At 33.9% G+C, this 26,131-nt stretch overlaps 5 protein-coding genes across 6 annotated transcripts in view; 1 reads left to right on the top strand and 4 right to left on the bottom strand.

The window, feature by feature from the left end:
• LOC133338860 (protein ROP) overlaps nt 1–26,131 on the bottom strand; it is a 324,624-nt gene that overhangs the window by 228,336 nt on the left and 70,157 nt on the right. The gene's annotated exons all lie outside the window — the stretch shown is intronic.
• On the bottom strand, nt 267–6,244 carry LOC133338922 (tRNA (32-2'-O)-methyltransferase regulator THADA). The gene is made up of 11 exons (XM_061547051.1): nt 6,136–6,244; nt 5,845–5,915; nt 5,691–5,791; nt 5,378–5,635; nt 4,505–5,316; nt 3,139–4,442; nt 1,961–3,076; nt 1,803–1,859; nt 1,597–1,751; nt 881–1,540; nt 267–816 (listed from the first exon to the last, which is right to left on the bottom strand). Exons 1-11 carry the CDS (start codon nt 6,242–6,244, stop codon nt 267–269), a joined length of 5,193 nt encoding a protein of 1,730 aa, XP_061403035.1.
• LOC133338874 (NADH dehydrogenase [ubiquinone] 1 alpha subcomplex subunit 13) lies at nt 6,824–7,449 on the top strand. Of its 2 annotated transcripts, none has more exons than XM_061546996.1 (3): nt 6,824–6,947; nt 7,018–7,238; nt 7,294–7,449. In XM_061546996.1, the coding sequence occupies exons 1-3, from the start codon at nt 6,857–6,859 to the stop codon at nt 7,429–7,431; spliced, it is 450 nt and encodes a 149-aa protein (XP_061402980.1). In that variant the 5' UTR covers nt 6,824–6,856; the 3' UTR covers nt 7,432–7,449. The 2 variants fall into 2 exon arrangements, with proteins under 2 accessions (XP_061402980.1, XP_061402979.1); XM_061546995.1 differs by having other exon boundaries at nt 6,836–6,943; nt 7,014–7,238.
• Nucleotides 8,166–9,396, bottom strand: LOC133338891 (zinc finger protein 180). The gene has a single exon (XM_061547017.1). It carries the CDS (start codon nt 9,201–9,203, stop codon nt 8,166–8,168), a length of 1,038 nt encoding a protein of 345 aa, XP_061403001.1. The 5' UTR covers nt 9,204–9,396.
• Nucleotides 22,785–23,921, bottom strand: LOC133338921 (retinol dehydrogenase 12). The gene has a single exon (XM_061547050.1). The coding sequence runs from the start codon at nt 23,883–23,885 to the stop codon at nt 22,785–22,787; it is 1,101 nt and encodes a 366-aa protein (XP_061403034.1). The 5' UTR covers nt 23,886–23,921.

The following is a 26,131-nucleotide window of genomic DNA, read 5'->3' as shown; positions in this document are numbered from 1 at the left end:
AAAGAAATGGAAATATCATTTACATATGATATATATATGTAAAAACACAAAACAAATTAATGAACAAAGGTTAGTTAAAAAAAACTATGTTACAAAAATATAAAACTTGATTTCAAGATAATTTTTAAAATTGAATAGAAATGTAGTTTTTATTTTAAGCACAATTTGTTTCAGTAAAAATATCTTAAAGAATTTATATTTTTTTAAATGGTATATACACACATTTCTATACATACATATGTATTTTAAAATTAGTCAAAACCTGGTCACTGATATAAACTTAAATAGTCCATAACTTTTGTATGTGTCTGAAACGAGTATGTAAATATTTCCACAGCATCTTTGATAACGGTAAAAGGTTCGGAGAAATCATTGGCCTCACTTTTATCAAATATTTCCACATCCATCAGACTGGAAGATGAGGAATCATCATTGCCACCATTCGATGTTGCCTTCTTATAATGTTTCACAATGATGTTAAATATTTCCAAAATATAATCATCGTTGGCCATATATTTCAACAACAGCTCAACGGAATACTGTAAAAATAAACGTTGCACCACCGTCGATACCATATTGTCTTTTGGGGTAATTTCCAATGTTTGCTGCTGCCAATTATTACCCAAATATAAATTAATGTCAGTGGCAAGGCATGACACAATTAATTTCGAACTGGCATCTCTTATGTCATAATCATCATCCATTAAAAGATCCAATACAAGTTTGATATATAAACTAATGAAATCCAAACGTTTTAGTTCCAAACATTTGGGATAATGTATCGCAATGTGTTTTAGGCTGTTGGCAGCTTTGATTCTGGAAATAAAAAAAACAAAATTTTTATTTCTTATAAAAATATAAAACCTTTCTTTCTACATACCTCAAATAATATGGCTGCGAGGGATTGGCAATTTCAATTAAATATTCCAAACATTTTTGGGCACAATCATAGTTAACACCTTGTTTTTGCAGAACCCTTTCCACACACATGGTCAACGATGATTTTACATCCGTTTTATGTTTCTTGGCCTTTTCCAATAGCTGACTGAGTGAAAAATCAAAGTGATGAAGTTGACTCAAAATGGCATATGCTTTCTTGGCTGCCTCAGGATAATATTTTGGAATCTCTATTAGCTTTTTTAAATAGATTTCCAAGGCCTTACTATTTCTCAATTGTGAAGAGAGTTCTTGTAAGGAATCTTCATCTAAGGATTTAATAAATTGCACTTCATTGGGTAAAATTTCAAATTCTTCCAACATTTCCTCATCGCAGCTTGCATTGCCAGCCAATGCAAGTAAAATAATATTGAGACATGTTTCAGCTTGTTCTAATGGCAGTAACGTCACTGGAGGTTCTAGTATATAATCACTTAAAGCCTCCGCGGGCAGCGTTAAACGCATGTTATGTAAATTATAAAGGAAATTTGTTTTATATTGCACGGTATAATAAAAACTGCTTTTGGGATCATTGTTTGTGGCCAATGTGGAGAAGTATGTCAATTGTTGTACTAAGTCACGTTTTACATTCATGGAAGATAAACTGAAAATGGGATATTTTGTTATAGATATTTTGGGATGGATAAAGAAAATACATACCTGTTTAACATTTCTATAAAGATATCCAATATGGTTTTCAGGATGACTGCATTTTGTAAACCTGTACGTTTGTGGAAACACACAAATGTGCTGGAAATATCCGTTATTAATTCCTCATTCAAAATGCCTTTGTGATTTTTCAATAAAAAGTAAATCTGAAAAGAAATATGTGAGTATTTGAGCGGCGTAAATATGAAAAATCTTACCTGCAGAATATAGCCGTGTAAACGATTAAGTTTAATTGCATTTCCATCGGTCATAAGCTGGAAGAAATACGGAGACAAAAATTAAACAAATGTAAACATTTTGCCAGTATAAGTTATTTTTTATCCTAATTTTTGTTAAGGAAATTCATCAAACTTACCACAATTTCGGCACATTTCTCCCGCAACAATGTCGACACTTCATCCTTATTAACCAACGCAGCAATGGCTTTGGCTGCCAAATATCTTGTCTGCAGTTCTGGACAACCACCACATTCCGATACGTACGGTATAAACTGAGACAATTTCAAATTAGATTCGGTACCCTCCAAGGCCGAGACATACAAACGACTCAACACCAACAACAATGGATGCAATTTATGGGCTTTTTGTTGTCGCAAAATCAACTCACTTGCCTTTTGCAGCTCCTCCAAAAAGAAATCATACAATTTGGGATAACGTAAAAAGAAAACACGTCCGGTCATTTTATTACGGATATTCAAGTTTTCCGTATCTTTAGTGCGTTGTACACCAAATATCCGGGTCATTAGTGAGGCAAATAATAATGTAGCAGAATTTTTCTCGGACCAATTTCTGGCATCGTAGCCATTAATGGCAGCTGTAATACCTTGCGAAACATATTCACCCACAGCTTCATTTAAATCCGAACAACGAAACAATGCTCTTAAAATATTCAAGGCATGGGTGCGAGATTCAGAACTGTTTTCCTTACACGCAGCCAATTCTAAAAGGTGTTTCATACAAAATGCCAAGGATTTAATTGAGCCCACCTTCAATTCAGAGGTGATCAGAGCCTGGACCATAAATGGTACTCCAGCACTGCGTCGTGTGGCACATATTTTACCATTATTTACATCTTCTTGGGAAATCAGAGAAATCAACTCCTTTAGCCACATCATGGGTAACGTATTTAACTCCGGATATTCCACAGTCCAAAGACGACAACACAGCTTTGAAAAACCCACATAGGCCTGTTCAAAGGCACCACGATGTTTAGTTTCCGATAGTAAAAGTTTGAAATGTTCACCAATATCAAGAATTTGTTCTTTGCTGATAAGAAATTCTTTCACATCCGAAGTAAATTGAATGGGGGAATTTAAAACCACATAACCCAAAATGAGGGAGACTTCTTTGACAGTACGCCAGGCGCATAGCAAAACCATTTGTGGTGTAGTTTTGAGCGATATCAAATCCGATTTGCGTAACTTTGAAGATAATATTTTACACGGTGCCGAATCCAAGCCAGGGGAGGAGGTCTGTAAAGGATTAAAAATTAAAATTTCCTCAAAATAAAAAATTGAAAAAGAAAATTCCCTACCTTTTCTTCCTTTACAATATTTTCCGGAAATTCACCAAAATCATTTGGTAAATGGCCTTCGGGTGATGAACTATTTACAATGGGTGACACTACATCCGTCAAGTCCTTACAAATATTTATCAAATCGGTTACAAAATTACGCCACACAGTTTCCTTGGCCAACTGAGAAAATTCTATTCTGGCCAATAAATGTTTAATTGTCAGTAGTATGCCATACAAAGGATTCATCTTGGCTGCTTCCAATATACTCAAACGTGCCATTTCCAAACCATCTTTTAGATGGTCATATAACCATTTCAAAGCAGCAAAATAGGTGGGTGAATATTGTGGCAAATTGTAATCACCAAACATTGATGGGCAACCACGATGACATAAGAATTCCATTTGATATGATGCAGTAACTGAATCTGTGGGCCTTACCGATGTCAAGAGATCCAAAACATTGTTGAGATTTATTTCCAAATTGTGGTCTTTGAGAATATCGCTATTATCGGCATTGTCTTGTAAAAGTTTCAACATATTAACTGCCAATTCATTGTTGGATTCATATGAATCTTTTAAGGTTTCATATAAAACTTTTACAGTTTCTTTCGGTAGCAAGGGTAACAATTTGAGACCACAATTCTTAACAATTTCAAAACACTGCTGCAAAAGTTGCAAGGAAACTGAACGCCGACTGAAATTTGCTCCCTCAAAGAGATTTTCCACTAAGATTTTCATAAATGCCTTAAGGAATTTTAAATCCAATGATTCTTCATCCTTAATTTCTGATGCTTGTTTTCCCTTTAGGAATTTCTGCACACCCACGTGGCACCGACTTAATGCCTTGGTCAATAAACCCAACGATTTATGCCTAGTTGCTGGACACTGAGTATTAACATTATATTGCAAATATACAATTAACAGTTCACATTCCATTTGTGTTAGCGGCTCCGTAGTTTTGTGGGTCTCCACCAATAGCCTTACAGCCATAATTCGTGTCTCATTGTCATTGGATAGAATACTCAATTGTAAATGTTGTGAAAATTGTTGCATGATTTCTTCGTAGTTATCAATTTTAATACCAGATTTACGTACAGCCCACAAAGTGGAAAGTTTGGTACTAATCGGAATAGTTTCCTGGGAATTTTGTGCAAAGAGAATACTTTGTACGACGCGACTATCGCACTTTACAGCTTTAACAATTAAAGCTTCTACATCGGCTAAACGTGAATCTTGACAACAGGCAATGTTGAGTAAAAATCCAATCCAGGTACTACACCATTTATCAAATGACTGTTCCTTGTAATTGGCCATCATTAATGCTGAAATATGAGACAAATTATTAAAATCTATTTAAAGACAAAATGAAGACATATACTCTTACCTTCATATAAATTATTAACAATAAAATCTTTACCCAAATTCTCGGTAAATAATTTACTAAAAATTGTTTTACAATTCTCCAAAATATTCTCCGCTCCTAAGACATAGGAAACTTGTTGTAGTATAACACATTTTACCGCCAACGATAATCTATCAGAGTTGCAGGCCTCGTAGATATTCGTTATCAATTCATTGTATTCCAATTTCTTGGCAGCTGCCACAACATTGCGCATAAGATCTCTACACAAATGTCTAACACTGTCCATATGATGTTCCATAAATGCCACCGAAAATGCCATTAATTTTTGGAGAATTTGTTGACCATCTTCACGGGAACATCCCAAAGCAAATTGTAAAGTTAATTTGGATATTTGAAAAAGAGCCCTTGTGGCACACAGCAGAATGTTAGGTACCGTCGCATTGGCATTAGCAATTTCATCAATTTTCCCACATATATGTAGGATGTTATTGGAATATTTTTGAAAATCTACAGAATTTGCGGTATTTATGACACCCACACACAATGCAATTTCATTTGGATTTTGAATGGCCTGGGCTTTGAGCACAAAAGCGGGATATTCATCGAATAACTTGGCTATATTTGCCATTAACATGCCAGCATTTGTACGTGGATCCATGGGAATTTCACCATCCAAAACAATCTGAAGGCAGAGCTTTTCAAGATCTCTCAATTCGGTGTTGTGTTTGGTTTTTAAATCTCCTCCAAATTCTTGGGAACATGTTAAAAGTATTCTCACCGAATTGTGGACATACATGTAATATTCATTGCGTACAGAGGGAGAAGAAATTGTCCTATAAACATACAAATTAAAGAAATTAGAGATAACTCTTGATATTTCACATATCTACTCACTTCAATTCATCCAAATATTTCCCCACCGAGAGGTAAATAATTGAAAACACATCATCTATATTTAATCCCAATGCTTTACGACCACATTCAAAATTCTCAAAGCATCCAGACAATGAAACGATATTGGTGTTCCAAACCAGACTACTGGAATTTGCCTTTGTCTCCAGAACAACTGTTTGTATACTGCTGGCCAAAGATTTCACAATTATACTTTCTGTTAAATTATCGGCATTTATTTTGGAGGCATTAACTAAAAGTCTGGAAGAATAAATTATTATTATTTATGGATTATGAAAGTGACGGTAGGACATACTTAACAATTTGATTTCGCACAGGATGTTTTAAAGGACTGCTAAAATGTAAGTCACATAAAAACTGTAACACTCTTTCATTGTCCTTGGCAGACTCAAAAATCTAAGGATATACAAAATAAGAAATAACCGAAATAAATATTTTAGGAAACATACCCTCTTGACACAAGCCACTTGATCTGGTACGGTGGTAGCCCCTCTGAATTCCAAGCAATACGATTCATCTGCTAATGAAAATAGGAAATTATCAGGATGGTAATATAAAATAAACTTTTCCCGCGTCCATATATAAACAAATTCCATTCATAACTATTTGTTCAATGAAAAACGTCCCGGACAACGAACCGGACAACGAAATAACGGACCGTATAGGCAAGATCCTTCTTGTTCTTTTTCGTTGGAAATGACTCTCCATACTAACATCTTCTCTCTCACATGTCGTCTTACCTGTTTGATATGTGGCCGGCAACTTGACAAGAGCAGCTCTCATTTCAGCATTTTTCCGCACATTATCATTATTTTTCACAGAAGAAACTCTTAAATTTAATGCATTCATTTCCTTTGCTTATTTAAGGTCTTAACTATCCCAAAAAAATTAAAATTCCTTTCCAGCAATTTGTCAACAAAACAAACTCTCTCCCATGTGTTCTCAAATGAACAACATTCAGTTGAATGATATTCACTTAAAGGAGCAATGGGACCATTTCAATGAAACGCATCAAATATTGATAAAGGAAAAAGTGCACGAAATATCTTGAAATTTTGAATGCGGGGTTAAACAAATATTAATAAAATACCAAATTAGGAAATAAGCTTCGGAATTCTGTTCTCCTTTTGTTTTTGCAACAGAGAGATGCATTAGAAAGTGTTTTTACCAAAATGAGTTGGAGATATTAAAAAATGAATTAATATTTTCTCAATGCACTATCAATCACACTCTCCCAAACCTGACCATATGTTTCACATCTGTCATATTTCCCTTATGCCGAATTGTTGTCAGCACTGGCTGTTATGCAAACCATCGATTGTCAAAAAAATATTTGACAAATTGCAATTTTCCTCATTTCCAAGCAGCATTTGGTAATTCCTCAAAAAATTAAATAATTATTATTCCAACATTCAATTAATTAAAATTCCTCTCAATTTAGTTGGTGAGAATTGGTAAATAATGGATGCTGCCAAAAAGCAAGATATGCCCCCACCAGGAGGCTACAAGAAGATTCCCTTTGCCCGTGTGCCTGCCAAAGTTTACTTCTCGGGTATGAAAGAAAGAAAATTGTTACGGAATGGAAAATAATTATTGAAACTTTGTTGTTGTATTCAATACAGGTTGGCAAATGTTGGGAACATATGCTGCCGTTACCACAGTGGGTTTGTATATTTACTATTTGAACGCCAAAATGATTAAGCGTGAAGAAATTGAAATGCGCTCAGCGGAAAATGTTATTTTCCCCGTTTTGATTGCTGAACGCGATCGTGAATTCTTGAAGCAATTGAGACGCAATCGTGATGAGGAAGCCAAATTGATGGCTAATGTTCCCGGATGGGAGGTAGGTTAACTCATTTCCAGTTTTTTATAGAAATAAATGTCAATCTTTTTTAAAGGTTGGCACCTGGTACGGTGAACCCATTTACAAAACATTGCCCAAGGATAAATTGGTTACTCCCAGCTTCCAAGAATTCTATGTCCACACCGACTGGAAGTCCCTTGCTAAACGTGCCCACATCAAATTGTGGTCTTAAACATTTTCTTGTGCAACCATCTTGGATGGATGATGGTACTGCCTACTAAATGCAGCAAAGCTTTTGTTTAGTTTTAAATTTATAAAAAAGAAAGTGAGAGAGGTTTCTTGGAATACCCCCATAGGAAATTGTTATAAATAAAGGAATCTATAAGAAAAGAAACAGAAATTGAAAGGAGTTTCAAAATCATTTGAAAAGTGGGATATCACGAATAACTATTTGGGGTCAAGTGACGAGCAATATAAATCAAAAAGTTGGACCACAAAATATAAAAAATAGAGGTGTATATTCCCCCCGAACCATATCTATGACTACCATTAGGACATGGGTATTTATAATTAAATTGAATTACTTTTTGCCAAAAATCATATAAATTAAAAAGCCGACATTTTTTTTTGTTTATTTCATAACATTCTATTACAATCATAGAAAAAAAAACGAAACATAAAACTGAGAATTGCTAAAAAACTTGTCCAAATTCCTTAAATTTCAAACATATATAGCGGCACCATAACAAAATCAATTATGGTATTAAAAAAAAACTATGTGCTATTCTTTATAAAAACTGATTTGTTACAAATTAATTGCTGTAACTAATTAAAAAAAGAAATAGAAGAGTATCTTATATATGTAATTAAAAAAAGAGAATTTCCATTATATCCTTTTTTATAGAATAGAGTACAAAAGAAAAACTAATGATATCCATTAAAATCATAACACCTCCCACTCGGAATCTACTTCAAATCTCGTCGCCGTTTAATTGTACCATCGCATGTGGGTATGTGGCGTTGCAGGAAACCCTCAAACACAAATTTGCGTCCACAACGTTCGCAGGAGAATTCTCGCTTTTCGTCCACCATCTTTTTGTGTTCCTTCAACACTTCAGCATTGGAGAACTTCTCACGACACGGATCACAGGCATAGCGACGCTTAACTTGGCCCGCCTCAAAGACCACTGTGAAATTTTGTGAACAGAACGAGCATGTGTACTCTTTGACCACCATTTTTTTAAAACCATGTTCGACCTGTAATGCTGCCGCCTCCGCTTCCAGTTTATCTTGGTGTTTGTGTTGTTCCATGTGGGCTTTGTACTTTTCTTCGTCAATGAATTTGCGATAACAGCGTGTACAACGTTTGGGGCCCTCGCCCGTATGTCGCAGCATATGTTCCTTGAGATAACTCACCGAGTTGAAGACACGATTGCAGATGTTGCATTTTCTTTGTTCTTCGGGGACTTCTGTCTTTTGACGCATACAGGCTCGCATATGCAGCTTAAGAGAGCCAGCAGCACTGTAGCAGTTACCACAGTTGGGACAGTAGAAGGTTTTGTTATTGCGATTAATGATTTCGGTAAGGCCAACATCAGTTATTTCATATTCTTCTGTGCTGCCCAAGCTGTCATCGTGACCACCTTCCGAGGTACCCGTTGGGACAATATGTAATATTGTGTGGCTACCATCATCCTCCACCGTCTCCACTTCTTCCACTGAACCACCATCCTCCGTAATGACCTGGTGTATGGCAATGGGACGTCCATGTTCATCGATAATCACTTCTTGGGTCTCCTGCATTACCTCCGCCTGATGTCTCTGGCTATTCAGCGAAGCCACAGCAGCCTCTGCCTCCTCCGTTGTAGCAAATGTGGCATAGGCATATTGAGGTTCCTCACCCGAATTCGGGTCATGAATAAGTACTGGCACCACCTCTTCTTTGATGGTGCCATTGGCTGTGGTTGTTGTCAGTGTGGCATATTTGGCTCGTTTGGCATTCATTGTTTACCTTTTTTTCAATCGGGAGGATCTAAGAGTTTCCAGATGTTGCCCAAATTATACAAATCTAAATCAATTGGTCAACTCTAACAAAATTTATTTGGTAAAGAGATACCGTCTTGAAGAGAATTTTTCTTGAAAAATGATGTCTACTCTGGTTTGGTTACACACGCAATTTGGCAACGTCTTGTCATTGTATTCTCTACGGTTTTTCAAAATGGTGGCCTACCCAAAAGCAGAGTTGTATTTGGAAAATATACTAGACGAAGGAAATGCAATGCTGACAATGACAGGGTTGTATGACAAAAGAGAGTGAGAACGAGACGTTATATTTTAAATGTCATTTTAGTTGCAAAAAAAAAACACAAATTATGACACCAGCGATGGGAGAGTGATTGAAAGAGAGAAAAATGCTGATTTTAAGCGGGAATATAATATTGTGTAATAATTTAAGTGAAAGTGCTTGTGAAAATGTAAAATTTTTTAAAAAAAATAGATAATAGTGAATGAAATACAATCGATTTTATCCAGTTTAATCAAGAAAGTAAATTGTAGCTCAAATTTGTTTATGGATTGTTTAATACATACTCCAGTCCCATCATTGATAAGGATCTTAGTGTGTACGCGATCCCCACATAAAAGGGTCGCCCCACGTTTGGATGGGGTGGGAATGGGTGGCATTGGGAACGTTCGGAAGAAAATATATGAATATTTGATATTTTGAGGAAGAAATAGAAGACGAAAGAAATTATTTATTTCCACAGAGGATTGCACATAAAGGACAAAAGGTAAAAATTGTAAACTGTTGTCGAATTTTATTTTAACTTAAATCTCTCTTTTTCCATAATCCTGTGAATAAATCCTTTACTTGCCAAATGGATCATCTCAAGCAAAAACTGTTTATAGTGAAAAAAATTAATTAAAATTATTCAATGTTGTGGAATTTAATGGCTAAAGCATTGATTATCCAAATTATTGAACTCATTTGGAAAAATATCATTCCATTCCATCCTGAAGACCAATTATCGCAAATACCCATGGGTATGTTATTATTTCCTATTTTAAATATTTTTTTTTTATTCGTATTTATCTAGTTTCTGGCTTAGACAATAGGTATTTCTAGGTATTTATGGTTGTAAAGGTGTAATTAAATAATCGGATTTCCCAATGGCTGGCCATGTGACTACTAGGAAATATATTTAATTAAAAAGTGATACACCGTTAGTTTTAAAATTATTGAATAGTAATGTGTATTTTCCGTACACCAACATTATGTCCGTCCAAGTAAGTTCTGTCGGAACTTAATCTTGAAAGCTATCTAATATGGAATTTCAGATTGCATTGAAAGCACTTCAAACTAAATTTTGGTCGAACAAGAAGAAATATAGTCTTGGAAAAATGTGTCCTTTTGGTTTAAAACATATTACATACGCACAGATGATTTGAGAAAAAGACACTAAACTTTTCTTCGAAGTAGATCCTAAAATTCATTAATCAACTTTGCCAGAAGTTTGTCTTGGTTGAACTAGCGGTTTTCACCACTACTTTTTTCTTCATACATCATTTTATTTCTAGTATATTTTTTCTACAACGTATTTAGAATGAACACAATGGACTATATGCCCCTAAGTGGATGGAAAATGGAAATTTTGGCACCATCTACAAAATTACGATGTCCTTGTCCAATTTATTATAAATCGGTTAAGAAGCTCTCATAAATGATCCACTATATATTTTTATTAAAATCATTATGGTATATAATATGAACCCTATGGTCACGTCCTGTATGTATCAAATGTTCTGTAGAGTATCATATAGCCAGTTCCATCCTTTCTATTTCCTTCATTTCATTTCTTACTATTTGAAATGTGTAATTCCCTATTTAATAAATCTCAAAAATTGACTCATTTCCATCGCATTTGATGATTAGTCACATTTACATGTCATTTGAGACAGTCAAAAAATATTTTCCATTGAATTGCACTTTTGTTGTAATTATTCAATTATAGTTAATTGCCAGTTAGAACGCCATTCGATTTATCTTTCAAATCAATGAATAGTTCAACAAAATTGTTTATGAGCCTCTACAGTTATTGTCTTAATAAAAACAAATACAATATTCGTTAGATGATCACACCAGGCTGATATATATTCCGATATTGTTCGAGTGTGCTAGTCATGTGTGCACATCTGAGAATGGTCCATCTTTAGACCATTGGTTAGAACACATGTCCATTTGTTTTTTCATCCCATCAATTGTTTCTCTGTTTAGTTTTTTTATTATAACAATGTTATTTGATTAATGTGGGTTTGACCATTGTAGGTTGCGAACTTGCAAATTGTTTAGAAATGAAAATAAATTGTCTTCCTGGTTTGCAGGCTACACGTGATTCAATATAATGGCTTTTTCAACTTATTAATCAAACAGTATAAATTTTACCTCTATTATAAATAAATTTAAATAATTTTAATATATAACTAATATTAAGTTCTCCAATCCCTTAGAGACTCTAATTAATTGATTATGAGAATAATGATTTTTTGAAAGAAGCTTGGAAAAAATGATGGAGGCTGCTAATTTTTAATAATTATAATATTTTTCCCATTTATAATATAGAAAATTAATTTAATGTGCCAAATCATTTAAAGTGGGGTACTGAGAAAATATGAAAGAAAAATATTATGCAGTAGACCTAATAAAAAATTGTTATATTAGATATATGTTTGCAAATTTATTTATTTCAATCAAGAAACAAATTTGCCCTCTCATGTAATGTAACAGCTCGAAAAATCTAACCTTGAAAGAGAAGAAGCTTAAAGAAATCATGTATATTATATTTTTGTACCTATTCTAGTTATACCTTGTATTCTATAGTTATATCACGTTCTAGCCAGTATTATCTTCTTTAGTTGTTTTTCGTTCTCTAGCCAGTGTTATATTTTTTTCAGCCGGCTTCAATAAACTATGTTATTGCATTTCTGTTTATTATGATTATTTTTTTTTTTGCAATTTTATTGCAATTGCTAAAAATAATTACAGCTGTTACTGTTATTTTGTATTTTATTGTTCTGCTGTCTTTTTTATTGCTTTCTTTACATTGAAAACCAGTATTAACTGGTTTGAATTATTTTTCGAATACGAACAATTAATATTAATACAATTGTTCTGTCTTGACTTTATAGATTGTCATCCATTTATTAAGGCAATTAACGGCTATAACAGCAGTTAAAATAACTATAAAAGGGTGTTGAGGGAAAAATTGATAGAAGAGTGATTGGAATTTTTAAAAATAAAGTAAGACGATAAAGTAATTATGATAGTAATTAATATGATTTTAGGAAAATAAGGGGAAGTAATGGCAAAATCTTATCACTTCTGAAATGCTTGAAATTGTAGTTGATTGAATTTGTTTTTGAATTGACGTAAAATGGGTTGATAATATTTTATCGTTTTTTTAATTTTGTGATTTAAATTGTAATCAATTGTATGCACTTGTAATGTACTCAATGAGTTGTAGCTGATTTGTTTTCTTTTTTATCGATCGATCAACGTCTGTTCTTTTTTTGGTTATCTAGTACGATAACAGTTTGAGAATTGAAAACAATAAGTGTTTTCTTAATAATAATAAATATTGAAATTATTACTCAAAGGTAGCAATGACTCAAAGAGATGGTAGTGGAAAGTGGTATTAATAAGGGTATAGGGGAAATTGATTCAAAAAGTATGAGAATGTAGGTCTAGGATTTGGCATGGCCCTCATATACTTATACTAGGATAAGAAAGGAACAGGGAAGCATAATCTGTTTTCTATATCCATTTGAAGTACTATTTTTTGGACTGTTTCCCTACTACAAGTACCTACTAATTTTTTTTTACTATTTTTTCGATATCACAAAAGGAAAATTTGTTATCGTAGGAAAAGCTGTATATTCTTGCAGGTTCTGGAACATATATTTTGTTTGAATTTTATATGTATTATAATTTATCTGGTCTCATAATAATGCTAGAAATACAAATTGATCTAATTTTCTAAAGGACATCTTCTTTATCTATTTATAATGCTACTAAAAATATAAAAAATCTATAATAATTTTAAAAATATATACATCAAACGACATTTGCCTCCCACCCTCACTCAATAAGACTTTTGATACAATCCTACATTTATCCTTGCACAGTCCTTGTCATTAGCAGAAAATACAAATATCTCATTATAATAACATGGCTGGGATATCTTGATGATGGCGCCAATGGCCGAACATGTTATACACTTGTGTTTCCTTGATGATGATGATGGTGATGAGACATCCTCTCAAAAGATAACGAACCATATATAGACGTAGGCAGACAGTCACAACAATGCATGCCGATGCTGAAATGAAATAAATAATTAAAGTGTATTTATTTATGACATTATACATCAAGAATGATTATAGACATCAACATGAAAATGAAGCATTCAATGAAAAAGAGAAGAGAAGAAATAAAATAAATAAAACGCAATAACCCATACCGTTCGGTTCTCGTCATTCATATATCGTTTGGTGGCATGTGAATTTCGTACAATAAGATAAAAAAAATTGAAAATGCAATTTTTTGTCTCTCAACAAGTATTTGAACTTTAGATATTTGTGTTGTTATTGTTGTAGTCTGTCTCTGTAAATTCTAAGTGATAAACAGCTGGGCTAAAGGGGGTTATGGGGGAGTTAGAGTTTTCAAAGAAAATTTGATGAGTCCCACGACGATGACAATGATGAAATAATGACATGTGCACAAAATATTTATAAACTTAAACAATACATATTCATTCACTTGTTTTTTATCTTTGAAAATAGCGTGTTGCGTGTAATGAACATGACTGACTACTATTACAAAATAAACAATCAGGCAATTGTTTTAGAGAACAGTGGAGTTGCAATGAAAATTTCTTTATTTAATAATTTGTATTATTTTCCTGAAGAGTTTATAAATTCTTATTGGAACAAATACATAGGAAAGCGAAATTCAGCTGTTTTTTTTCTCAAGTCGAATGTCAAAAATGTGGACTTTGCTTACGGTTTTATAAGGGAAGCCAATTCACTATAATGGAGTTTGATAGTAGCAGCTGGTCTCCCTAGATGACCTTATTTATAGACCTTGATCAAGATTAATCAGCTGTTTTATGACAACTAATAGATTCAAATTAGATATCATTTTGACAGCAAGGACAAGTATCACTTAATCCTCCTGTTTGACATTAAAAACTGTATGAGACTCCCTCCGAAATTATAGAATATTTGTAATCCTTTTCTTATTCTAAAAATATTAAACTTTTCATTTTTTTATGAGCCCACTGTGGAATAATTTTAATTATACTTTTCATTAATTCAAAAAATACAAAATTTCGCAATATTTATATTTCGTGTGCGGGCTTTTAGACAACCTCTTTTTCTCCTATCCACCGATGCTACAATAATTATTTTTAATTATTAAAATTATTTCACATACTTATTCATATGTAAATGTAAATTTTGAAATTGAAATCTTTTTCAGCGCAAAAGAAAGAAGGAAATTCATATACAACAACAAATAAAAAGAGAAAATACATATATAAATCGGAAATGCCACACTAAGCAAGAAGCAAGATTACGAACTAAACAAAAGTCTATTAACCATCACCACCACCAGCCGAGACACAGCTAAGAAAATAAATGTTAATAGCCAACAATCTGATAGGCACTTTTGTCAGAGTTTTTGCCTTTCTCCACCAGCCACCTAGTCTTCTTGCATTTAGAAGAAACAGAGAAAAAACGAGCAACAAGCCATAATTGCTTAAACAAGCCAAATTGAGTTCCGCACTGATTCCCGCATTTATATTGCGCCAATAATAATGATGATGGTGGTGGTCTGTTGGTCTGATGACTGTATAAACAGTTTGTTTTTTTTTCGATGGTTTGGCATTTACGTTTCAAAATATTCATTTGAAAATAGGGTTAGGTTGAGAAAAGGGGGAGATTAATGGATTTTATATATACAAAAAGAAAAAAGAATTGAAAATAATTTGATTGGAATTGGATAAGGATAGGTTACGATAGCAAATGTAACTATATATAAGTATAAGAAGTTCAGCTGTTTCCCAAAATTACTGTCAAAATATGTCCAGTGGCAAGGCCTATAAGCAAGGTCGTCTAGGGAGACCAGTTGGATATCAGCTGCCTCTTAAGTTTCCTGTCAAAATCCATTATTGTGAATTGACTTCCACTATAAAAACGTAAACAAAAGCCATATTTTTGACATTAAATATGAGAAAAAACAGCTGACCTTTGCTAGCTGGGTGGCCTTATTAGTAGATCTTGTCCAGTGGGATTTAAATTCCCAATAAGAAACGTAAACAAATTAGACTACTTCAAGGTCTATTAATAAGGTCATGGAGGGAGGCCAGGTGGATATCAGCTGTTACGTAAGTTTGCTGTCAAAATCCATTGTTGTGAATAGACTGCCAGTATAAAACTTAAACAAAGTCCAATTTGTTGTCATTAGATTTCAGAAAATCCAGCTGACTTTTGCTCGCCTTATTAATTGATCTTAGACTATTTTACGCCTCCTAAAAATACCAAAATTTCAGCTTATTTATTTTTTTAGTAAAGTACATCAATTTAATCACAATAGATTTTTCTTAAAATGAAAATGCCAATAGTTTTTATTTTCGAATAGTTATTTTTTTCCAACCTTAATTACAATTAATTTGAATTGTCATTCCCTGTGGCCTATTAACTTAATAAATCAATTAAAACGATTTCCCATTGTAATTTTCCAAACAACAAGAATTTCATTTCAATTGATTGTGAAATTAATTTTCTCAAGCGTTATGACTCTCGCTCACTAGTTAAACAACTATTCTGGCGCCCAATGTGCTAAAGGTGGTATTAATCATTAACTATTTGCTGTTTAATTTATTCACAGTGAATAACTATAACTATTACATAAGATTAGAAAAAAAGCATTTTATAAAATTATAAAAATATATTGAATTTAAATTATTTTATAATAGTTTTTTTATTATAATCATAAATTCATTACGTCGTTGATTGCAAAACCATAGTTTAAGGAGGGAGGTGAGAGATGCAAAAAGGGATTTTGTTATTTTAATTTATTGATAAAAATAATGTTGCTGTCGATGTAATTTGCCTTTGTGTTGTATTCGGTGCACTTGAAAGTGCAACAAAAGCAACAACAATTCAATGACATTCAATTGTAAAATGTGTCACGTTTTTTTGATAGACATTGGGCGAGGTTTCGATTATTGAGTGGGAATTTAAAATATAATAAATTGTTGAAGTTTATCAATAGATTTTAATTTTTTATAGACATTTTTTATATAATACAATATCATATAGGATACACAGAATTATTTTCCCAAAAAAATCAATGAAATTCAAGATCTATAAAAAGGCCACACAGCAAGCGAAAGTCAGTTGAAAATCAGCTGACTGTCACTTGAGCTGTCAAAATGTTTCGAGTTTAAATAAATTGTATGATCCCTTACCAGAAAGTCAGCTGTTTTCCCTCAAGTCTAGTGTCAACAATTTGGACTTTTTTTTAAGTTTTCATAATGGAAATCAATTCAGAATAATGGATTTTCACAGCAAACTTGAGAGTCAGCTAATATCCAGCGTTTTCTTCTGGATGACTTTATTACTTGGCTTGGATATAATCAATAAAATTAGAATGGGAGTCATTGTATAAATGTATCCAAGAAAATCAGCTGACTGACACTTGAGCTGTCAAAATGGTTTCCAGTTTAAATAACTTGTAAAATTGTCAGCAAACTTGAAAGGCTGCTCATGTCCAGCTGGTCTGCCAGGATGACCTTATTTATAGACATTGGTTTCTTTTAATTCTCTGAATTTAATTCACAATAATGTATTTTGACAGCAAGCTCTAGGGGCAGCTGATGTTCAGGAGTGGTATTAATAGGCTTTATATGTTATTTCTTGTTAATATATATTTTAGATTTCCCCTTTTGCAAACTGACCTTCTGTCAGCCTAGAAATCTCCACAAACAAACATTTAACTCAGAATTGCTCATGAAAACTTTCGATAGTCTCTAGGTCATCTGATAGTGATTACAATTGTCATTACATTGTTTTGTTGTTATTGAACTTGAAAATGCTTTGTTATGGTCATGTGACAAATGTCAATTTGTTGAAATAGTTGTAATAATCAGTGTTAATTGTTTTTAATGTTCTGTTAATAGGAATGTACTCCAACTGAACTGTAATTATGAATTGGAGGAGAGGACAAACGAAATTGATTTGGAAAACTATATACAAATATGATGTGTTCTGAGGGATAAAGAGTAGAAAACAATTGAAAAACTCGAGAAAAATCAACTGATCTTCACAGTTTTCCATGGCATATAAAACTAATCTTCAAGATTATTGGGAAAGATTTGAACTTTATTTTCCATTGCCTATTATTAAGGTCACAATAGAATCTGGAAACAGCCTTTGTATTTTTAAGTTTAATATCAAAAATTTGAGAAGCAGCTGATCTTCCAGGTTGGCCTTCTTAATAGGCCTTGTTTCGTAAAATTAATTCAATGCCTATTAATGAGGTCGACCAAGGAGATCAGTTGCATATCAGCTGCTCATTAAGTTTGCTGTCAAACTCCATTATTGTGAATTGTCTTCCATTATGAAAACGTAAACAAAGTCCGAATTGTTGACATTAGACTTGTGGGAACACCGGTGACATTCGCTTGCTGTGTGACCTCATTGATAGATCTTGGATTAATTCTCTTGACATACCTTCATAAAAAGGCACATTATAGATGCAATTTTTTACGGGATTTTACTGTGGATTAAATTTCTAATATGCCTTTCCTAGAAAATATTGTTTTAAGAAAACCAAATTGTTTTTATATATATTTATATACCATGCGTTTATATAAAACTTGTTTTAATAAAACAGTTGGCGTGTGCAAGCGAAGCAGTTATTATTGCAAAATTTTACGACTTTTTTTATTAGCCAAACCTCACGACATTTTATTACCTTCCGAAGTTTGTGTGGAATAATTCTATTAATTTTTCTCTATATGTGTATATATATACATATTTCTTTAAGAATTTACAATATTTTTTCAAAGGCACGTGCCAAATATTTTATTATTTGCCTTTTTTTAATTGCTTATTTTTAATTTGCCTGCCAATCTCAACAAATTTTTTCGATTTTTCAGATTTCTTAAATACCCAATTTCTACAAACTTTTTTTTCCATTTTTTTACCACTACCAATAAAGAGAAAATATTTCAATATTTCGTTAAAATGCAATATCTAATTATATCTGTAAAGTAATTTAATGTATGTATGTAAATGTGTGTATAGTTTTATATTCATTCGCGAGCATGCATGTGTTTGAATACAATTTATAAACGAAACATGCCAGAGAACAATAACCAGCTGTGGAATTTTCCATTCATTATGGTTAGCAAAAAAATTAAAGAAAAAATCGCATAGAAGCTTTAACCCATTTAAGGGTTGATTTTAAACCTTTGTGAGCTGTTGAGGCAAATACAGTTTTTATTTGATTTAATGTGTGTTTTATTCTATATACGATATTCAAACATGTTTGAGGGCAATATATATGCTAAGTCAATATCTCTTATTAAGGTGACCAGATCTCTTATTAAGGTGACTAGCGAAAGTTAGCTGTTTCTTTTTTCAAGTTTAATGTCAAAAATTTTCACTTTGTTTACGTTTTTATAATGGAAGTCTATTCACAATAATGGATTTTGACAGTAAACTTGAGAGGCAGCTGATCTCCCAAGATGACCTTATTTATAGGCCTTGTGCTAAACTGTCAAAACAATCAGCTCGTTCTTGCTTCGGCAGAACATATACTAAAATTAGAAAACAAACAGCTGATTTGATTTTCATCCAGCTGTAAAAGCTAACAACTGATTTAATTCACATTTTTTTCCCTATATATTTTTCTATAAAGAGTGGTAATCAAGATACAATCTATTATAAGCTACACTTAAAATAAAGAAAGAACCCCAAGTTCCAAATCCCACACCTTTACTTTTGACACTATAAAACTCTATATAAAACACGACAAATTTCAGAGGCAATTATAGATATTACATTGTCTTTATCCCTCAGTATATGGTTTCATATGATCCCTACTGACTTACCTTCCACAAAAAACCACTTGTTTGAAGCACATGCCACTTTAAATTTCATGAATCCATTAAACCCGAATGTTTACATGTTAAGCTATAGATTAAAATCTCCAAACACTTGAAGTGTGTTTGCATAATTTAATGCCATTTTTTCTAAGCTTAAGTAATGAAGATGAAATGTATAATATTTTTAGATTACACATTACATGTTATATAATATGCTGACACCTCAATGTTTTTTGTTTTCTATACACTTGAAAGCGATCAGCTGTTTGTATATACTTACATCATTTCCTCATTGTAAACAATTTGAAAAATAAAACGGCAATTGCATTTAGTTCGTCATTTTCGTTACGCATGACGTTAAATTCGCACATACATGGCGCGTCATTACAAAACAGCCCGGCAGCATGGACCATGGCAAAGAAAAATCTATTTATTTCAGTGAACTAAAAAGCGGGTTAATTGCATGAATGAATTGAAAACATTGCTGTGAAATCTTTCTTGATTTCTTTGTTCAGAAAAAAATCGCTACATTTGTGATTTTCAATTATGTACTTGCCAGCCAGCCACCAGCCGGCCAATTCAATTCCCCACAATTGGTACTTTAAAACATCGTAATGTATATTTGTATATCCGTACATATCTACATATGCACTCATTTATGTTTACACAACGGCATTGACATTGTTCTGCATGTTCGTATTTCGCTACGTGTCGTTTTTTCGTCTCTGATTTCTGGTTTTTGTGTCTCTCACTCTGACGTCGTTATTGTACGAAGCAAAGTAAGTTGTTCTCTAGTATTACAAATATAGAGTTCAGTGTCTTTTGGAGAGATGAACTATTCCGGTAGATTATTGTGAATGACAGGTAATCAATAGTAGATACCTAGAAATGTCATTTACATCATGAATAGATTGTCATATTCTGTGCAGTAGATGACTGATGACGTCTTGTGCTCTACAAATGTCATCTAATATAGAGTAGCAAGATCTATTAATAAGGTCACCCAGCTAGCGAAAGTCAGCTGTTTTTTTTTTAAGTCTAATGTCAAAAATGTGGACTATGCTTACGTTTTTATAAGAGAAGTCAATTCACCATAATGGATTTTGACAGCAAACTTTAGAGGTAGGTGATATCCAGCTGGTCTCCCCGGATGACCTTATTTATAGGCCTTGATAGAGTAAGTTACAAGCAAGGCCTATTAAAAAGGACACCGAGAAAAAAACAACTGTTTTTCGCAATAATATAAAAAATGTGAACGTTGTTTAGATTTTCAGAATTTGAAGTCAATCCAAAATAATGCATTTTGACAGCAAACTTGAAGAGCAGCTGATATGCAGCAGATCTTATCAGCTTATTGGACATCAGCTGATTAATACATCTAACCAGATTGTGTTAATCAGCTGATGCATGCTCCTGATCTGACCACCAGTCTTCTGCTTTATTATTCTTCAACAGATTTATGACAATTCTGGCCTCATATTGGCTAGTTGGTACACTCTATAATGTCATCTTCTATTGGTCATGGGATATCTTCTTCATCGTTACTAAAGCTTTGCAAAATACTACTTTCAGATCCATAACATGTTATCAGAATTTGTCACCTGATTTCCTTCTTCATCTCTACAGGAGAATGTGCCTGGTTCGTCTAATATCCGAGATTTATTTTAAATCCTGTACGTTTCCGATCAAGACCTAATAATAATAAGGTCACCCAGCAAGCGAAATCAGCTGACTCTTGTCATGTCTAATGAGAAAAATGTGGACTTTGCTTACGTTTTCATACTGAAAGTTAATTCACAATAATGGATTTTGACAGCAAACTTGAAAGCAGCTGATATCTAGCTTGTCTCCCTGGATGAGATCAGGCCTTGATATCGATTAGCTAACTCTTTCCTCGTTCTTATTTTTTAAATAAGTTTCTTTTTGCTTCTTTTCTCCCTCATAATTATCTCTCGCATTACGTGTTGTTGATGGGTACAGGGTTGCCATATACGATGCGGTTTACTATGATGGTGTAGATCAATATAAATGCCATCTTTTGAGTAGTGGTGTGAGTAGTAGTGAGGCAATCTACTATCCCTTTAGAATTCTTCTTCAAATTTACATACATATATGACATAAAGCACGTCTCATTTACCGTACGTTTATATCATCCTCGTGTGTAAGTATATCACATTTTCTCTTCCAATCGGACTATGGACTTCTTTTCTAAATAATTTTATTGTCCCAGATATTTTTTTCTAATTGAATCCACAAGAAACAAAGTCCACAACAGAAAATTGGTCAACATGACCTACCCTACCTCATAAAAACTTAAACGAGGTTTCCAATTAGAACCAATGTAACGGCGTAACCAATTGTAACAATAACGGCTTAGATGTTCATCCAATTCGTTCCAATTGTCTCTGTGTGACAAAACAATTGACAGCTAGCTAGTATATTGTCATTTGGACTTTGCCTAGAGAGAATCTATTAATACTAGCCGTTAGACTTTATGAGAGGGCTAGAGATGGCGTGGGAAGGGTGAGAAGAAATGTCTACTTGATGAATATGTTCTGCTTAACATTGTCGGCATCGATTTAAATGACATTGACAAGATATTGATGATACATTTAAATGTCGGAATTATACAGTGGAACCTCTCAATATGTCAATAATTTTTAAAGCTACAATTACATCGTCACTCAGCAAGCGAAAGTCAGCTGTTATTTCTCAAGTCAAATGTCAAAAATATGGACTTTGTTTACGTTTTCATAATGGAAGTCAATTCACAATAATAGATTTTGACAGAAAACTGAATCTGCAGGAATTCTCTATTAATCGAAATTGTTTTGGATTTCTTCCGTTTTGCGTACGGGAACAGACCAAATATAAAGGGCTTCTTTTGAAAAATATTAAAACCCTTAAAAGAAAGGATCCACTTTAACATGACGAGAACTATAACGACAATAAATTTAAAACAAAGAGTCAATCAGAAGTTGGTATTCCTATTTTTAATCGAACAAATTTTTTGAAGAAGATAACATATTTTTAATAGGTCACTTTCCATAGAAGTTGAGTCTGTAGGACTTCTCCACTTTTAAGTTTCATTTTTAATTAAGGTTTTCCAGTAAAACAGTTGTGGATTCTGCAGGGCTTCTATATATACAATACCTTCTATACATTCGATCCCTTTTTACAATGAAACAAATATACTTTTTTTTTGTAATAATAAATAAATATTTTAAATTTATTTTCATTTTAATTATCTTGGTTTTCTTTAAATATTTAAAATATAAATATATGTAAAAATAAATATAAAAAATCAATAACTAAAAATTAAATAATTTACAAACTAAACTGGTACAAGGTTTCATTCCTTTATTCATTCTTTATTTTATTTTTGAATTTAAGTAAATCACTCGACTCTCTTCCCTCAATCCTCTCTCGCCACAACTTTAACTTGTTCCATTTCCGAAGAATTCTCTTCCTTTTTTCCGGCACCCGCCAACGATTGTTTCAACCCCACTAATTTTTCACTTTCCTGCCATAACCATTCAGTCATTTCCGTATCCTTGGCCCTAGGCAGCACAGGGAATCTCAACATATTATAGTAAAAACCACCCGTAACACATTCCAATTTCGGATCCAATGCCAAAAACAGTGACGTTTGGGCGCCAGCTTTGGGTGAACGGATAAATATGTCAATAACAGTCTTAACCACATTCCATGTCTTGGGACAGGTATTGTAACGCATCAGCTCGGTACGAACAATGCCAGGATGTAGGCAATTCACTGTCACCTTGGAATCTTTTAGAAGTTCACTCAGCTTCCTTGTGAACAAAATGTTGGCCAGTTTACTCTGCGAATAGGCGCCAAAGAATTTTGAATAGGATTTTTCACTCATCAAATCCTGTTTGTTGATACGACCAAAGACATAGGCAGCCGAACTGACCACCACCACACGACTGGGTGCAGCAGCCTTCAGGCGATCCACCAGCAGGTTTGTCAGCAGAAAATGACCCAAATGATTGATGCCCATTTGTTGTTCAAAGCCGTCAGCGGTGAGTTTACGCGGTGTGGCCATGACGCCAGCATTGTTCACCAAAATATCCAGTTTTTGTTCCTCAGCCTTGAATCGTTCGGCAAATTGACGCACCGATGAGAGCGACGAGAGATCCAGAGTGCGATTGAAAACATTGGTATTCTGGGTTTTCTCAATGATCTCCAAACGGGCTGCCTCACAGCGAGCAGCATCACGACAGGCCATATACAGGCGGGCACCTCTCCTTGCCAATTCCATGGCTGTTTCTTTGCCAATGCCAGTGTTACAGCCTGTCACGATGACAACTTTGCCATCTATGCGATTGGGTTTGCGATAGAAGGGACCCTCAATCAAACGTCTGATGAGATACATGATTAGGCAGGCAACTAAACACCAAAAGGCAATTTCAATAATCCAAGCCCAGGCTCCTTCAAAACAGATTTTCTTAATCTCGTCTTGGACTTGTTGTTGTGGATTTTCCACATCCGACATTTCGCGCTGGCTGGCCTTGTTTCCGAAAAAACTCAAAATATTTGCTAAATAGTTTATTAAACAAAACTTTTTCTTTTCGATTTTTTCAATTTTGAGTTGGCGTACTGACTGACTGACTAACGGAGTGGTTGGTTAGCTGATGGAATGCACACTCGCGTAATAATTTGTATATTTACAAGACGACAAGGCGGCGGCGCATGCGCATACCTCCGGACTCAGGCGAGAAACTTGTTGAATTAACACGAACAAATAATGCGATACACGATAACAACAAACAAAAATGAACGAACCAACGAACACGAAAATAAAACTTTCTATAGAAAATTTCGTTTTGTGGCCCTTGTTTGGTTGGTCGGATGGTTGGTTGCACGTCGAATGTTATGCCATGCCACCACTTTAAAGCGTTACAGCGAAGCTCTTTTTGGCTTTGATTGAGTGAGGAGTGACTTGTGACTGACGGCTTGATTTTAATTTTTGTTTTTGGTATTAGAGCTTAACCCGGGCTAGCTAACCAAAAGGTATGTGGAAATTGCCCAAAAAAACAACTGCGAGTTATGTTCGGAAGCCACTTTTTAAGTAACGTGAAAAGACGACGCGTCAACAAGCGTTCACTCTTGTACACTGATCCACACTAACTTACTGAGATTTTGGTTAATACCTGTCTAGTAGGCCAAATCGTCTTAAAAGATATTCATGTTGTTGCCAACTATTTTGTTGTTGTTGGTATTTCTTTCTTTCCTTTCCTCTTTCGGTGAATGCATTTTGTTTACAACATAATTTTGTGCTCTTTCACTCTCGCGCTTGGTCCGGGAGTTAATGGGACTCTTGAGGTAAAGATTGGCCTCAGTACACATTAGGGAAGAGTTGTGTGTTATGCTCTGTTTGAAACCAAGTTAGACAGTGGGCTTGATTATTCATATTTATTCAAGTAAGTATTCAAACAAGTGTGCCTTTAATATAATTTGATGAAAATGGTAATAAAATCCGACCATATGATTACCTACACAATAGCCTAACTTTCAGCGGATCTATATTCCGAGCATGGGCAATATTTGACCATATTTGCTCCCTTACATCGATTAGAAGTCAAAAGTTCCTCTTTCTTACCCTGGCATATTTTATGGATATTACTTGGCGATATTCGGCATATAAGTGGGGCCTTAAATCAACCAGAAAAAAGAGACACAAAACACCTTTAGGTGTTTTCATCTAATCATTACCGAAACTTATAGGATTCGTTCTTGACCATAACCGGAACTTCATGTACAATTGCAAAGCGGTTCTCGTGACTGCCCTCTCTCTAGTAGGGTAATACTAAACAATATTGGAATATGTAGACACCGGGAAGTTCTAAACATAACTTTCGCATCATACAACACAATAATTGATATCAATTTAAAGGTAGATCGCTCCTCTTGGAAATTTTGTCAACATCTCCGGTCAAAGTCCTTCAGGTGTAAAATATATACGCCACAGACTCAAATTTTACTATTTCTGGGTCAATTTGTTACGCTAAATATTGACCTTCCACATGAAAGCTGTCATAATATTCTACAGTCAGATCTCATTCACCTCGTACAATTTCGTGGTGTTCGGGTCTAGAGCGATCAGAAAAAGTCGACAAAAATAAAGTTTTTGGTCCACTTCACCTCCTAAAATCGATTATTACCAAAAACCATAGGGGCCTTAATCGGTCCGAACCGCCTCACTTAGTCAAAGAAAGATATGATCAGTTTACTAAAAGATGGGCCAATATTTCGCGGCTTTACAAACTCTTGGGGTCACACAAAGCTATAATACCTTGACAACGTAGTTATAGTTTGGATTTTGTTTACGTTCAAGGCCTGTTAATTACAGTCCAAATTGTTGTCGTTAGACTTGAGGTAAAACAGCTGACATTCGCTTGCCGGGTGTACTTATTAATAGCTCTTGTTTATGTTTCCATCATGACACAATAAATAGGTAGTTCATTTAGCGCTGCTGATGTCCCGATTAACTGTCAAAGTGCGTAATTTCTACTTGAATTCGATAGGCAATGTTGCCAATCATGTGAAATATTATAAGAACAAAATTGAGAGATTGCATCATGTGTTTCCATAATGGAGGTTAATTCACAATAATGAATTTTGACAGCAAACTTAGGAAGCAGCTGATTACCAGCTGGTCTCTCTGGGTGATCTATACGTCTCTTCTCTAATTCGAAATTCCAAAACGATTATGTTGATCTGGCTTTTTCATTATACAAA

The sequence above is a fragment of the Musca vetustissima genome, unplaced genomic scaffold (genome assembly GCF_032173495.1).
Source record: "Musca vetustissima isolate MV318-11 ecotype Yass unplaced genomic scaffold, APGP_CSIRO_Mvet_v1 utg704, whole genome shotgun sequence".
Lineage (NCBI taxonomy): Eukaryota > Metazoa > Arthropoda > Insecta > Diptera > Muscidae > Musca > Musca vetustissima.
This window is presented reverse-complemented; position numbering and strand designations above follow the sequence as displayed.